Raw genomic sequence first — 15,104 nt, forward strand, 5'->3', positions numbered from 1 at the left:
AGGTGTTCCCTTCGAACCAGTTGTTGATGCGGGTGCCTCATGGATTGCAAAGCATTCTATCGCAACGGACGGACGAATTTTCCTTTTGCCAAATTGAACTTGTAATAAATTTCACTGAGACAGCTCTGAATCTTTTTAAATATCCAAAACATAAACAATCTAAAAACATGGACAAAAGCCAAATGAAAGATAAAGGTTACAAATATTAGCAGACCACTGAAACTTGGTGTCCCAAATTGTTGAGGTAATAAAAACAGAAGGGTCTTTTGTCACATTTGTAAATTGACCTTAAGCTTGGGGATAAGCAAGGAGCTACATGTATTCTGGCATGAATGTCCACTGGCTAAAGGATTCAAATGGGTCATTAATGCAGGCCCTAAAAATAGGGTACATCAACAAATGATCAGGGTCAGAGGCCAGTCCTCGTCAGGTGGCACAGCTCATCAAGGAACCATGTTCTTCAGAAGCAAGATAGACTCTCTCTTCTGGTCTAAGACCAAGGGAAAGTTCCCAAATACTTCAGCTGGAGAGCAGGATGCTGCCTTAACAACTTTAATAAGATTAACACACACATTGAGCTCACCCTTTGGTTTCAGTGAACTCTCCTCGACTGTTGCAGGTTGTGTAACTTACCTAATTAATAAAGTATTGTACCTGCTGCATCTGAAACTAAAACTATCTGATAACTGTCTATAAATCATTAAATGCACGTGTTAGTTAACTGTGGGCCCTGAATCCATAAGGATGATTATAATAATCAGCTGAGTAATGGCAAACATAGGCTTATATCAGAATTATGATGTACATGTTAAATATATCCATCCATTAATCCATATTCAAATAGCATCACTGGGTCATTATATCTTCAGTATATCTACCTTTTGATTCTTTTTGAAGTGCAATGTTTTTATTCCACTTTGATACTCAAGTTACTGAGTATTGGTTGAGGAAAAGCTAGCCATTTTCGAAAACAACGAGCTCCATACAACTACAATCACCAGGACTGATGTGTTTCAACTTGTTGACTGATGACATTCAAACTAGTAAAAATCAGTTAGATGGATTCCCTCTGTGGTTAGCCATATATCTGCATCAAAAACATTAGTTTAGCTAACATACCTAAAATTCCTATTTTAAGTGGAACTTGAGATTTTGTTCGCTTGGATTTCAGGGACGCAAGCTGCTTCAGCCTGTTCCAGATCGTTTGCTCTGCCTTCTCCCTGCAATTAAAAGTTTTTTTTTCCTTATACACTCACAGCTTACATTTACTTATGATATACTGTAACTTGTAGCTCCCCAGGTTTGTCTTAATGTGATACTCCTTCCTCACCCAATAATTTGGTAGCAGCTAATAGGTGTTGCTGACGTCTTTTTGGCTGGATAATATAAAATTCATTCTACACAAAGTGGCAGCACACCTCACCTCCACTTCAAGATCAATGGTGAGAGGTCTGATTTACAACTGATCTCTGACAGCAACTGGTGACTGAACATTTACACCACAACTTAAGTGAATGAAATTAAATTGACCAAATTGCAAAAAACACACAAGAATACAGATTAAAATAAATTTTGTAAGATACAGAGAAAAAGAATACCTGATTGAACATGTTACTAGCAAGATCACATCGGCCTGCATCAAAATAAAGATAAGTCAGATTTGTTCTCAAATGGTCATTACATCAAAAATGCACTGAAATCTAAATGCATACTCAAGTGTATTTTACTAAATCAGAGATAACATAGTATTGGAACAAAATGCTGAAACAATGAGATAATGAACAGAATTAACTGAAATAGAATATACACCAATACACCACAGAACTAAAGATGTGGCTGCATTCCTGCAGTTGTCTGTTTTTAACTAGTTTTTTCATATAAAGTGGAGTAGAAAGTCACACTTCAAAAATATTAATTCCAAACTGCTAGGATATCCAATGATTCTGTATGTAAACATCACAGTATTGGATTGTATAACATCACACAATATTATTGAGCAATCTACATGACAAATTGCAATACGAGAGCCATTTGTTCCATTTCTGTCTCAAGTTTTTTTTTACCCTTGTTGCCATTAAACAAAATTTAACTACTGGAGGGTTTTCACATATTCGATAGTCAAAAAAATTATAACCCGAATATTGAGAAATCCTGATTTACATTGTCAAATTAAAAGAAAAACACAAATAACATGCCAATAATTGATGGCAGGGAAGGTACAGCAGGTCAGGTCCTAGAAACAATTATCACAGAAGAGGTAGTGTTGCCAAGCTAATGGGGCTATGGGGGGGACAGGTCTTCTGGCCCTGATGGAATGCATCCCAGAATACAAAAGGAAGTGGTGGGGGAAACAGCAAACGTACACGTGGTAAGTTACCAAAGTTCTCTGGACTCTGGAGTGGCTCCAGCAGATTGGAAAACAGCAGTGTGACACCAACGTTTTAAAAAAAAGACAAGAGGCAGGCAACGATAAGCCTGTTAGTTTAACTTCTGCAGTGGGGGAAAATGCTTGAATATATCATCAAGGATGAAATAGCAAGACATCTGAACAGCAAGTATTCCATCAGGCAGATGCAGCATGGGTTCATGAAAGAGGTTCAACTAATTTACTGGAACAAGCAAGGTGGACAACTGGGAACTGGTGGATGTGGTATACTAGGTTTCCACAAGGCATTTGACACAGTGTCACACAAAAGGCTGCTGCGTAACATAAATGCTTTAGCATAGATCGAGGATTGGTTAATTAACAGAAAGCAAAGATTGAGGATAAATGGGTGTTTTTCTAGTTTGAGATCAGTGGCTAGCAGTGGACTTCAGGGATCAGTGTTGGATCGGCATTGTTTACAATTTACATAGATGATTTGGGGACCAAGTGTAGTGTGTCAAAGTTTGTAGATGACACTTAAGTCGAGTAGTGTGCAAAGTGTGCAGAGGACACAAAGTTGGCAGAGGGATACAGGCTGATTGAGGGGAGAAAGTGAGGTCTGCAGATGCTGGAGATCAGAGCTGAAAATGTGTTGCTGGAAAAGCACAGCAGGTCAGGCAGTATCCAAGGAACAGGAGATTCGACGTTTTGGGCATAAGCCCTTCTTCAGGAATGAGGAAAGTGTGTCCAGCAGGCTAAGATAAAAGGTAGGGAGGAGGGACTTGGGGGAGGAGCGTTGGAGATGTGATAGGTGGAAGGAGGTCAAGGTGAGGGCGATAGGCCAGAGTGGGGTGGGGGCGGAGAGGTCAGGAAGAAGATTGCAGGTTAGGAAGGCGGTGCTGAGTTCGAGGGATTTGACTGAGACAAGGTGGGGGGAGGGAAATGAGGAAACTGGAGAAATCGGAGTTCATCCCTTGTGGTTGGAGGGTTCCTAGGCGGAAGATGAGGTGCTCTTCCTCCAACCGTCGTGTTTTATGGTCTGGCGATGGAGGAGTCCAAGGACCTGCATGTCCTTGGTGGAGTGGGAGGGGGAGTTGAAGTGTTGAGCCACGGGGTGGTTGGGTTGGTTGGTCCGGGTGTCCCAGAGGTGTTCTCTGAAGTGTTCCGCAAGTAGGCGGCCTCTCTCCCCAATATAGAGAAGGCCACATCGGGTGCAGTGGATGCAATAGATGATGTGTGTGGAGGTGCAGGTGAATTTGTGGCGGATATGGAAGGATCCCTTGGGGCCTTGGAGAGAAGTAAGGGAGGAGGTGCAGGCGCATGTTTTGCATTTCTTGGGGTTGCAGGGGAAGGTGCCAGGAGTGGAAGTTGGGTTGGTGGGGGGTGTGGACCTGACGAGGGAGTCACGGAGGGAGTGGTCTTTTCGGAACGCTAATAGGGGAGGGTGGGGGGGGGAATATATCCCTGGTGGTGGGGTCCGTTTGGAGGTGGCGGAAATGACAGCGGATGATATGCTGTATATGGAGGTTGGTGGGGTGTTAGGTGAGAACCAGTGGGGTTCTGTCCTGGTGGCGGTTGGAGGGTCGGGGCTCAAGGGCGGAGGAGCGGGAAGTGGAGGAGATGCGGTGGAGGGTATCGTCGATCACGTCTAGGAGGAAACTGCGGTCCTTGAAGAAGGAGGCCATCTGGGCTGTACAGTATTGGAACTGGTCCTCCTGGGAGCAGATGTGGCGGAGACGAAGGAATTGGGAATATGGGATGGCGTTTTTACAGGGGGCAGGGTGGGAGGAGGTGTAGTCTAGGTAGCTGTGGGAGTCAGTTTATAGTAAATATAGGCTGATTGAGGGGCCAAGGGTCTGGCAGATGGAGTACAATTTTGGTAAATGCCAGGTCACCCATTTTGGTAGGAATAACTGCAAAATATTCTATTATTTAAATGATGAAAAATTGCAGCATGCTGCTGTGCAGAGGAACCTGGGTTTCCTTGTGCATGAGTCTCAAAATGTCAGTTCATATGTGCAATTGATAATTAAGGCAGCAAATGGAATATTGTTCTTCATTGTTTTTAAACTCCATACTTTTAGCAGAGGGGTTATGCTGTAGCTGTATAGGGTGTTGATCTGGAGTACTGTGTACCGTTTTGGTCTCCTTACTCGAAAAAAGACGTACTGGCACTGGAAGTGAGTGAACCTCCTCTTCAAAAGTTGATTCCGGAGTTGAGAGGGTTAGCTTATGAGAGATGGAGTAGAACGTGACTATACCCACTGGAACTTAGAACAATGGGGGTGGGGTTGAGGTATCTTATAGAAGCATGTAAAACTTTGAAGGGTATAGATAAAATAGAATCACAGAGATTGTTTCACTGGCAGGCAAAACTAGAACTCGGGGGCATAGCCTCAAAATAAGGACTGAATTGAGGAGGAATTTCTTTATCCAAAGGATTATGAATCTGTGGAATTGCCTGCCCAGTGCAGCTGAGGTTACATATAGAGTCAGAATGAATGGAACCCCAGGTTATAGTCCAACAGGTTTATTTGAAATCACAAGCTTTCAGAGCGTTGCTCCTTTGTCAGGTGAAGTCACTTCACCTGAAGGAGCAGTGCTCAGAAAGCTTGTGATTTCAAATAAACCTGTTGGACTATAACCTGGGTGCACAAAGTCAGAAGTCAAATGACACCCAGTTCTACAGCGGCAACTCCACTTTATTATTGAATTGATAGTTTTGAACACTAAAGGAATTAAGGGTTATGGTGAACAGTCAGGTTAAGTGGAGCTAAGTCCACAAAAAGATCAGCTCTAACCTTCTTGAATGCAGAGCAGCGTCTAGGGACCAGATGTCTTACTCTTGCTCCTATTTTTACGTTCTTATAACTGAGCCCTCTGGACAGATAAAGTCCAAGAACCGAATAGAAATCTTGCTGCATGAATATTTCAGCTGTTAACGTTTTTTTTAAAAGAAATAACTCAAACTATAGTTCTCAGTGTCTACAAGTAACGCAGTACTCTGACACCTAACATTTCCAAGCAGTATCTGCACATTTAATAGACCTCTGTTCTTCATCAAAGATCTTTTACTCCAGTAGTATCCTGATCCTTTCAGCCGTTAAATTTTAATAGAGCTGATGAAATTAAGGTGAATACTTCGGATGCTACTACATTGTTCCAAAATTGTTAAAATTGCACCCTCGTTAGCATGTCAATTGCTCAGGCACCTTGACTGTTTTATGAAAACCGCTAACTACCAAGTAAATTAAACCAAGCTTTTTTCAAATTGCAGCTGTGTCACTAGATTCCAAAAAAACTGAGAAATTCAACTGTGATGCTTCTTCAGATCCGCAGTTTAAATGTCTAGTCATTGACAGGCACCCATGGAGAATGGGAAACAAGGGGGTTATTCTCTTTCTTGCTTTAATATTTTTAATACAACACAGTATGGCTACAATTTTGAAAAGCATGAATTTGCCATATCTATTGTCAATTTATTATGTAGTAAGCATATCAAACACAAATCAACAATAATTATACTGATATAATTTACCTCTGCACAGCTACTACTTTTCACATAACCATTTTTCTGGAGGATAGACCAAGCAATTTCTGTGTCATTAACGTTCATTTGACACCCATAGGTTTCAAAATACACTAAAAATGACAAACATTGAAACAAATCAAATACTAGAAATGAGAATCAAGACAAGTTGTGGGTACTGGTAAATTAAATGCAGCAACACTCGGCAAATGAACATTCTTACAATCCAATTTTGTTTTCTATCGATTGAAAGTTTTACTAAAAAGAATCGTATACAAATCTATGTTATCAAGTAACGTGGTTTTTTTAAAATAACAGATGCATGCCAGTTATTTCAGAAAAACTGAATACAATAAATCATCAACAACTTCAGCATCTATTTTATACATAGTATGAATATGTTGCAGTTGTATAAGACTCTGGTGAGGCCTCATCTGGAGTATTGTGTGCAGTTTTGGTCGCCATACTATAGGAAGGATGTGGAAGCTTTAGAACGAGTGCAGAGGAGGTTTACCAGGATGTTGCCTGGAATGGTAGGAAGATCGTATGAGGAAAGGCTGAGGCACTTGGGGCTGTTCTCATTGGAGAAGAGAAGGTTTAGGGGAGATCTGATAGAAGTGTATAAGATGATTAGGGGTTTAGATAGGGTAGATACTAAGAACCTTTTACCGCTAATGGAGTCAGGTGTTACTAGGGGACATAGCTTTAAATTAAGGGGTGGTAGGTATAGGACAGATGTTAGGGGTAGTTTCTTCACACAGCGGGTTGTGAGTTCATGGAATGCCCTGCCCGTATCAGTGGTGAACTCTCCTTCTTTATGTTCATTTAAGCGGGCATTGGATAGGCATTTGGAAGTTATTGGGCTAGTATAGGTTAGGTAGGACTCGGTCGGCGCAACATCGAGGGCCGAAGGGCCTGTACTGCGCTGTATCCTTCTATGTTCTATGTTCTATAATGCCAGTGTTATAATGTAGTCAATTTCATTACTATCATTTGTATGATTATCAATTTATGACATTTCATTTTTTGCCAGGAACAGCTTTTTTCCTCCAGGGTTATACATAAGAAAATGCAGTGTTGAAATGTCACAATTTTACTTTTATTGTAAACAAGGCTATGTTACACTGTATGTACAATATGTTACCCAATACTGTGGAAACTCGATTATCTGAATGTGATGGGCGGGCAATATTTTGGTTGAGAATCAATTATTTGGAAAATCGATTAAATGCCTTTCCTCTGGGGCATGGAGTTTTTGAAGTCTGCTCCCTATTCAGGAGACTACAGCAGCGCGCAAGACCCCGTCCCCAACACTGCACCCCTCTTGTCCTTCCCCACCCCCAACCATCCAACGCTTCCCCCAGCACAAAGCGCACCAGTCCCCACCACCTGACCCGGTCCAACTCCACCCCCACTCCTAACCCCACCTCTCACCCCCAGTATGCGATCGCCCGCCCCCAACACAGCTCCCTCATCACCATCCATCCATCCGCGGCCCCTCTCTTGGGCAGCTGGATTGTACACCAATAAGACTGCGGCTGTTACCTTTGTGGGGTAAGTCTCCAAATAGCGCCCACACAGACATAGCCACAGACACACACACAGAACTTTTTACTGCAATTTTTTGACAGGTTCCACGTTTGTCCTGTACAGGACAGTATTGGAGAGATTATTCCTGGGAAGGGGTATTGGGGGGGCTGGTTTAGGTTACACCCTTCTATAGAACTCCAGGGAAAGTGTGGAGAGAGAGAGGGCAGGAGGTTAGTCATTCAGAGATGGTACCTCTTTAATCACTGTAAACAAAAGATGTGATCACTGCTGGAAACATGTCTTTGATATAACGTTTCTATAGGGACCTCGAGATTTCCTTCAGATAATCGGTATTTGGGTAATCGGTATTCGGATAATCGAGTTTCCTCTGTGTACTGTCTATCACTGATGGCACGGTTTTAGGTAGTTTCGTCACTTAGAAATTTGAAAACCAAATTGGCCAAAATAACCAGAAACAGTTGATTTCCTTCTCCCTCACTTGAAACTCTTTCGCCAAGAGTATAACCAATGTTTTCACGTCAGAAATAAGACATTAATTGTGTGAACATAATGAAATGATGGTGGACTTTTCAACTTCTACCCAAATTAGGTATTGACTATTTGTATGCAGGATTAACTCCATTTATGAAAAAGGTGCAAGCTGCAGGCAAAAACTAGACTCACCAACCATACACACAAAACACAAGTGATTGGAAGCATTAATCTGAAAGCACACTGCCATTTAAAAGACATACAACTGTATGAGGCAATAAAACTATTCAGAATTATGCAAGGCTTCTATACAAAAACTCCAGCCTTGTGAATCCTCAAAACCAACTGTTTTCACAAGAAATCAGAAGGCAAGAATCATAGCGTCATATAATGGTAGCAACAAAGGAGGCCACTCAGCCCACCAATCTTTCTCAGCTCCCTACAAGAGCAAACCTATAGTTCCATGCTCTTATTTCCTCCTAGTCCTGCAAGTCAAATCCACATCCACACAATGAAATTCTGCAACACTCCGTCTATCTGACAGCTAACAAATGGACATGAGGCAGTTTGTAGTGAGGTGGTTAGATAAGTCTGCATAGTAACATTACCAGATAAAGTGCACAATTTGTGTTAGAATGATACTAAATAATCAGTCATAACATAAGTTGACTCTGCACAGTACTGATCGCTTTAAAGTTGAAGGTGGTTAAGAGGCAGTTCAAAGGTGGTTCAGTAGACTATAATACAAGTTGGAATGGACAGAAATCTTGAGAAAAAGTTGAACATGCCAGGCTAGTATCTACCAAAGTTTAGAGTAAAAAGGCAACTTGATTAAGTATACAACATACTGAATGGTCTTGACAGAGTAGATGTGAAGAGAATGTTTCCTCTTAACAGAATGTAGAATGAAGTGATACGGTTTAAAAATCAGGAGTCGCTCATTTAAAATGGATTGGAGATGTTCTTTTGTCAAAGGTCATGAGTCTTGGAACTCTCTTCCTGAAATGACTGTGTAATCAGAATCCACATACCTATTAAACAGTGCAGTTGCTGATCATTTAGCTCACATCTGCTCTGTTTTTCAATATCACAGCTGATCTGGAAATCCTCAGCTCCATTTTCCTGCCTTTTCCCTGTACCTACTCGATTAAAAATCTCTCAACCTTCAGAATACTTAACAACCTATCCTTCAAAGCTATTGCTGTGAATAATTTCAGATTTATTCTGTTCCAAAAGAAATTTCTTACCCATCTTGAATGCACAATCCCATATTCTAAGATTATGCTCTTTGATCCAAGACTACCCCAAAAGGGGAAAGCACCTTTCCACATCTACACTATCAAGTTCCCAAAGAACCTTACATGTTTAAGGTCACCTCTAATTCTTCTAAACTGCAATGAGTACAGGCTAAACAATGCATCCTCTCTTCTAAAGACAGTCCCTTCAAACCCAGAAGCCACATTCTCTGGACTGTCTCCAGTACCAGTCTTTGAATACTTTTAAAGGTGTGACAGATAGATTCCTGTCTGTTGAGCAAGGTGATAAAACTTTAGTCAGGGTGGGCAGAATGCAGGTTTAAAGTTACAATTACATCAGTCACAATCTTCCTAAATGGCCCAAGGGGCTGAATGGCCTATTCCTGCTCCTAAACAGTATCCTCAGATACAGTTCAGTTTGCAGCAGCACATCCCTCCAAGTGTCAACATGTCTATTTATCAAAATACCTAAATTTAAATCACAGGAGCTTCACCAACTGCTCAAATACTGTGCCTTGTTGTCAGACATTAACGTGCACAAGGAGAGCCTTAGGAAACCTGCAGCCTTGGATTTTTTTGAGGCTCCGGCGTTTGCTAACGGAGAAATCGGATTGAAGCACAGCAGCGAGATGGCCAGGTGGACCCACCTCTCCGGCCGCTGCAGGAGACCCCGGGCCCGCTCAGGTAGGGCGGCGGACCCTCCAGCTGCTCGCCCGGCCCGCTCCCCACATCATCCTGGGGCACCGTCCGCAGAAACTCCCTCAGAGTCGGCACACCCGCCAGTCTCGCAGCGCTGGGAGGCTGCACCGGCCCGTCCTGCCGGTGCCTGACCACGGTGGCGGCCCCCAGCTGCCCATGAGCCCGGGGGACGGTCGACGCTAAGAGACCCCGGACCGCCCTGAACCTCCTCATGATGACCGGCGGCGGCAGCGTCAGTGCGCAGGCCAGGAAAAAGCAACATCGCGAGGGTCGGCAACCGGCGAGATTTCAACGGCAGCATCCGTGCCGCATGCGCAGAAGCAATTTGAGGGCGGTGCGCCACCATCTTTGTACAGGAGCAGTGAGGCATACCTGTGTTAAAGACAATGGTTAAAATCACACAACACCAGGTTATAGTCCAACAGGTTTATTTGGAAGTACAAGATTTCGGAGTACTGCTCCTTCGTCAGGTAGCTAGTGGGGCAGGAACATAGGACACTGAATTTATAGGAAAAGATCAAAGATTCGATCTATTGAACATACCTAGATTGCTGTTAAGTCCTTAATCATTAGAATGGGTTGCAGGTTTCAATTCATTAATATGTAAATTGCAGGACATCTTTCAAGTCACATTCCCGAGATTACAAGGTTTTGTAAAAAAAACAGGTGACAGTTCAGACAATGCATTAAAGGTGTGAGTTTAGAGTCTGTCTGTATCCCAACCTTGAGTCAGACTGGTTCTATTTCCAAAATAGGAATTTATACAATGTCACATGGACTGAATGCTGACTGATTGTGTGCTTTTTGAACGAAACGGAATGTATCTGCAAATACAAGTATGCAAATGCAAATTCGCCCCACGGACTTATGTGTGTGACAGAGTATATGCCTGTGAGATGATGTGCATGTGTGTGAGTGTGGGGGGTGTATGTGTGTGTGTGTCTGAGAGTATGTGTATGGCAGATCTTGGCGAGGTCCTTACTCTCACCGATAATGTTTTATAGGCAACGAAGAACATGGTGTAGTTTCTCTGTTCCAGGGAAATACTGGACAACAAATGGTACCCTATCGGTTGCATCCTGTGTCTGTCTCCTGAGGAGGTCATCATGGTTTCTTGCTGTGGTATGTCTGAACCTGAGATCGATGAGTTGAGCATTGTATCCTGTTCTTATGAGGGCATCCTGCAGCACCTTCAGGTGTCCGTCGCATTCCTACTCATCTTAATAGATCCTGTATATGCATTGGGCTTTGCTGTTTTAATATGTTTACGTTGAAAGCTAGTGCAGCATTGGGAGGTTACCTGTGGTTTGTAGTAGAGTGAGGTACTGAGGTGCCTGTCCTTGATGGAGTTGTGTGTGTCCAAGAATGAGACAGATACTAAAGAGTATTGCAGAATTGTATTTGCAGATAATTCCATTTTGTTCAAAAAGCACACAATCTGCAGGCAGTCAATGCAGGCAGTCAATCCATGTGACATTATATAAATTCCTACTTTGGAAATAGAACCAATCTGAGTCAAGATTGGAATACATGCAGACTTTAGCCTCTCACCTCTAATGCATTGTCTGAGCTGAGATGTCACCTTTTTCTATAAAAACTTAAGTTATTATAAAATCATAGAATCCCCGCAGTGTGGAAACAGGCCATTCAGCCCAACAAGTCCACACTGACCATCCAAAGAGTATCCCACCTAGACCCATTTCTCTACCCTATTACTCTACATTTCCCATGACTAATGCACCTAACCTACACACCCCTTAAAACTATGGGCAATTTTAGCATGGTCAATTCACCTAACCTGTACATCTTTGAACTATGGGAGGAAATTCATGCAGAGATGGGCAGAATGTGCAAACTCTACACAGACAGGCATCTGAGGCTGGAATAATCTCAGGAATGTGACTTGAAAGAAATTCTGGGATTTACATATTAATGAGTCGAAACCTGCAACCCATTCTGAAAGATGAAAGATTTAACAGCAATTCAGGTTTGTATCAGTTGCATGACACTATGATTTTATGCTATAAATTCTGTGTCTTATGATCCTGCCCCTTTAGCTTCCTGAAGAAGGAGCAGGGCTCCAAAAGTTAGTACTTCCAAATAAACCTGTTAGACTATAACCTGGTGTTGTGTGAGTTTTAACTTGAAAGAAAATGGGCAACCTGTCGCCATCTTTGTAAGTTATCTGAACCCTCACATACGTTAAGCCTTTAACTCAATTCCTGCACCTGTAGCTTTTTTTGTCTCAAACTAAGTTTGTACCACTGCAAAGTCTCTTCAAAGGATGCCCATTTTGAAGAAGATCTAACCCTCCCTCAGAAGTGTATTCAGTTATTCCCTTTCTCACTGCCACCGTGCCATGTCACCTTGCTCCCACCCCTAGTCCTGAAGAGATACAAACAAAACGTTGACTTCTCCACCTCCTGATGCAATCTAGCTTGCTGTGTTATTCCAGCCTCCTGCTTGTCTACCTTTGATTCCAGCATCTGCAGGTTTTTTTTTTGTCTCTGTTCTCAAACAGTTCATAAAATCAAATAAAGTTGGTTCAAAATGGTTGGAGAAATAATTTCACGTGATAGCTCAAAGTAGAAATGGCTTGAAGTTTACCTCAGGTGATACAAAGCTTGGAAATTTATTGAAAGCTATAGAGTAGGTTAGTTTAAAAAAAGCATAAAAATACAAAGTTTTCAAACCAAACTGGTATTATTCCAAAAAGTGATGCTTGGATACATTTATGTAAGAAACATACAGGATAACAAAGTGCAAAATAACTTGATGGTGAGAAATTGGGCTTATTGGCATCCACTGTTTAAACACTTCATCTGCCATTAAAGCTTCAAAGTGGCATTTACACACAATGCATACACAATGGTGTGTGACTTATACTGGGTAATTCAATAAATAAACAAATAGATACCATTGTATAGCAGAGTAGCAGCAAATGTCCACCAGAAATAAGATGAACAGGTCTTGGCATTGAAATGCATCTCATGCTATCTGTTTATTTGTTAATTGTTTCAAGTTGTGGCATCTACAGGGAATTTACTGTGGCAACTGGTAAAGGTAATATTGGAATCTTCAAAGTTTCTGCACATAGATGCTTCTAATCATTCATGGCTGCACTCTCTGAATGGCAGTACCTTAGGGGGAAAAAAAGTCGTGATGTGCAGAATGAACAGAGGAAATACAGATCAGGACAAAGCGCTGTCAGATGAGGGTGAAGAAGGTACCTCAGCAAGAGGCCATTTCTCCCCAAAGATACTGACGGAAAAGTTCTCCTACTTGAATCACTGCAAGAAACCTGAACCACAATCCACATTTATCCCATCTATGAAGAGTTATGGTTGTGGGACTGGTGTGTTCAGAGTCTGTCAGTAAGAAACCTTGGGGTGTGGGTTCATAATTCCTTAAAAGTGGTGTTGCGGGTAGACAGGATCGTGAAGAAGACATTTGGCACACTTGCCTTGATTGGTCAGAGCACTGAGTATAGGAGTTGGGAGATCATGTTGCAGCTGGACAGGCCACTTTTGGAATACTGTATTCAATTCTGGTCTCCCTGCTATAGGAAAAATGGAGTGAATTTTGAAAGGGTCCAGAAAAGATTTACAAAGGTGTTGCCAGGTTTTAAGCTATAGGGAGAGGCTGAATAGGCTGGGGCTATTTTCCAAAGATTTTCAGAGGCTGAGAGGTTTGAATTGATTTGATTTATTGTAGTCATGTGTGCCTAAAAGTTTTGTTAACGAACAGTACAGGCAGAGGCCCTCTAAGCAAGGGCATTCACAGCATAGGTTTAAGGTGAGAGGGAAAAGATTCAAAAGGGATCTAAAGGGCAACATTTTCATGCAGAGGGTGGTGTGTGTATGGAGTGAGCTCCTGGAGGACGTAGTGGAGGCTGGTACAATTCATCATTGAAAAGGCATCTCGATGCGTACATGATTAGGAAGAGTTTAGGTGACATGGGCTAAATGCTGCCAAATGGGACTAGATTAATTTAGGATAGCTGTCAGCATGGACAAGTTGGACTGAAGGGTCTGTTGCCATGCTGTACAACTTTATACCTCTATGACTCTAGGTTACCCAGTTTGCTCGCATGGGGGATTGAGGAATGCCGAGCTGTCCCTACCCAAATCTCTCCAATTACCTTTATTTATATTTCCTCAATGTAATTAAATTGCCACAAAGCATATGGGATAATGCGTTGATGGGGAGAATAACAACACATATGAACAGATGTACTAAGACGACAACTGAATCTCAACATTACACAACAGGATCTGGACCAGATGGGCCAATGGGCTGAGAAGTGGCAGATGGAGTTTAATTCAGATAAATGTGAGGTGCTGCATTTTGGGAAAGCAAATCTTAGCAGGACTTATACACTTAATGGTAAGGTCCTAGGGAGTGTTGCTGAACAAAAAGACTTTGGATTGCAGGTTCATAGCTCCTTGAAAGTGGAATCGCAGGTAGATTGGATAGTGAAGAAGGCGTTTGGTATGCTTTCCTTTATTGGTCAGAGTATTGAATACAGGAATTGGGAGGTCATGTTGCAGCTGTACATGACAGTGGTTAGGCCACTGTTGGAATATTGCGTGCAATTCTGGTCTTCTTCCTATCAGAAAAATGTTATGAAACTTGAAATAGTTCAGAAAAGATGTATAAGGATGTTGCCAGGGTTGGAGGATCTGAGCTACAGGGAGAGGCTGAACAGGCTGGGGCTGTTTTCCCTGGAGCATCAGAGGGCATGAATAGAGTAAATAGACCAAGTCTTTTCCCTGGGGTCATGGAGTCCAGAACTAGAGGGCATAGTTTTAGGGTGAGAGGGGAAAGATATAAAAGAGACCTAAGAGGCAACTTTATCGTGCAGAGGGTGGTACGTGTATGGAATGAGCTGCCAGAGGATGTGGTGGAGGCTGGTACAATTGCAACATTTAAGAGGCATTTGGATGGGTATATGAATAGGAAGTGTTTGGAGGGATATGGGAAGGGTGCTGGCAGGTGGGACTAGTTTGGGTTGGGATATCTGGTCGACATGGACGGGTTGGATTGAAGGATCTGTTTCCATGCTGTACATCTGTATGACTCTACGAATCTATTTTCGGGAGCTGCAGTGTCCAGCAGTAAAAGAAACATGCACACAGGTCAACAAGATATTACATTCAATTTACTGAATCAATTGAAGTAACCAAATATTACCCAACTATTTGTATCCTTTATGTAATTTCAGAAAATGGAA

At 42.2% G+C, this 15,104-nt stretch overlaps 1 protein-coding gene across 2 annotated transcripts in view; it reads right to left on the reverse strand.

The window, feature by feature from the left end:
* cdk5rap1 (CDK5 regulatory subunit associated protein 1) overlaps window positions 1-10,100 on the reverse strand; it is a 29,961-nt gene extending 19,861 nt beyond the window's left edge. Inside the window, exons 1-4 of one of the 2 annotated variants that reach the window (XM_060835976.1) lie at window positions 9,820-10,100; window positions 5,904-6,007; window positions 1,599-1,633; window positions 1,120-1,220 (exon numbers count right to left, since the gene is read on the reverse strand). In XM_060835976.1, the coding sequence (XP_060691959.1) occupies window positions 1,120-1,220; window positions 1,599-1,633; window positions 5,904-6,007; window positions 9,820-10,084 (505 nt within the window). In that variant the 5' untranslated portion in view covers window positions 10,085-10,100. The remainder of the gene's footprint in view (window positions 1-1,119; window positions 1,221-1,598; window positions 1,634-5,903; window positions 6,008-9,819) is intronic. The other variant, XM_060835977.1, reaches the window with a different exon arrangement.
* Window positions 10,101-15,104: the final 5,004 nt, after the last annotated feature.

Source organism: Hemiscyllium ocellatum, chromosome 15, assembly GCF_020745735.1.
Source record: "Hemiscyllium ocellatum isolate sHemOce1 chromosome 15, sHemOce1.pat.X.cur, whole genome shotgun sequence".
NCBI classification, from domain to species: domain Eukaryota; kingdom Metazoa; phylum Chordata; class Chondrichthyes; order Orectolobiformes; family Hemiscylliidae; genus Hemiscyllium; species Hemiscyllium ocellatum.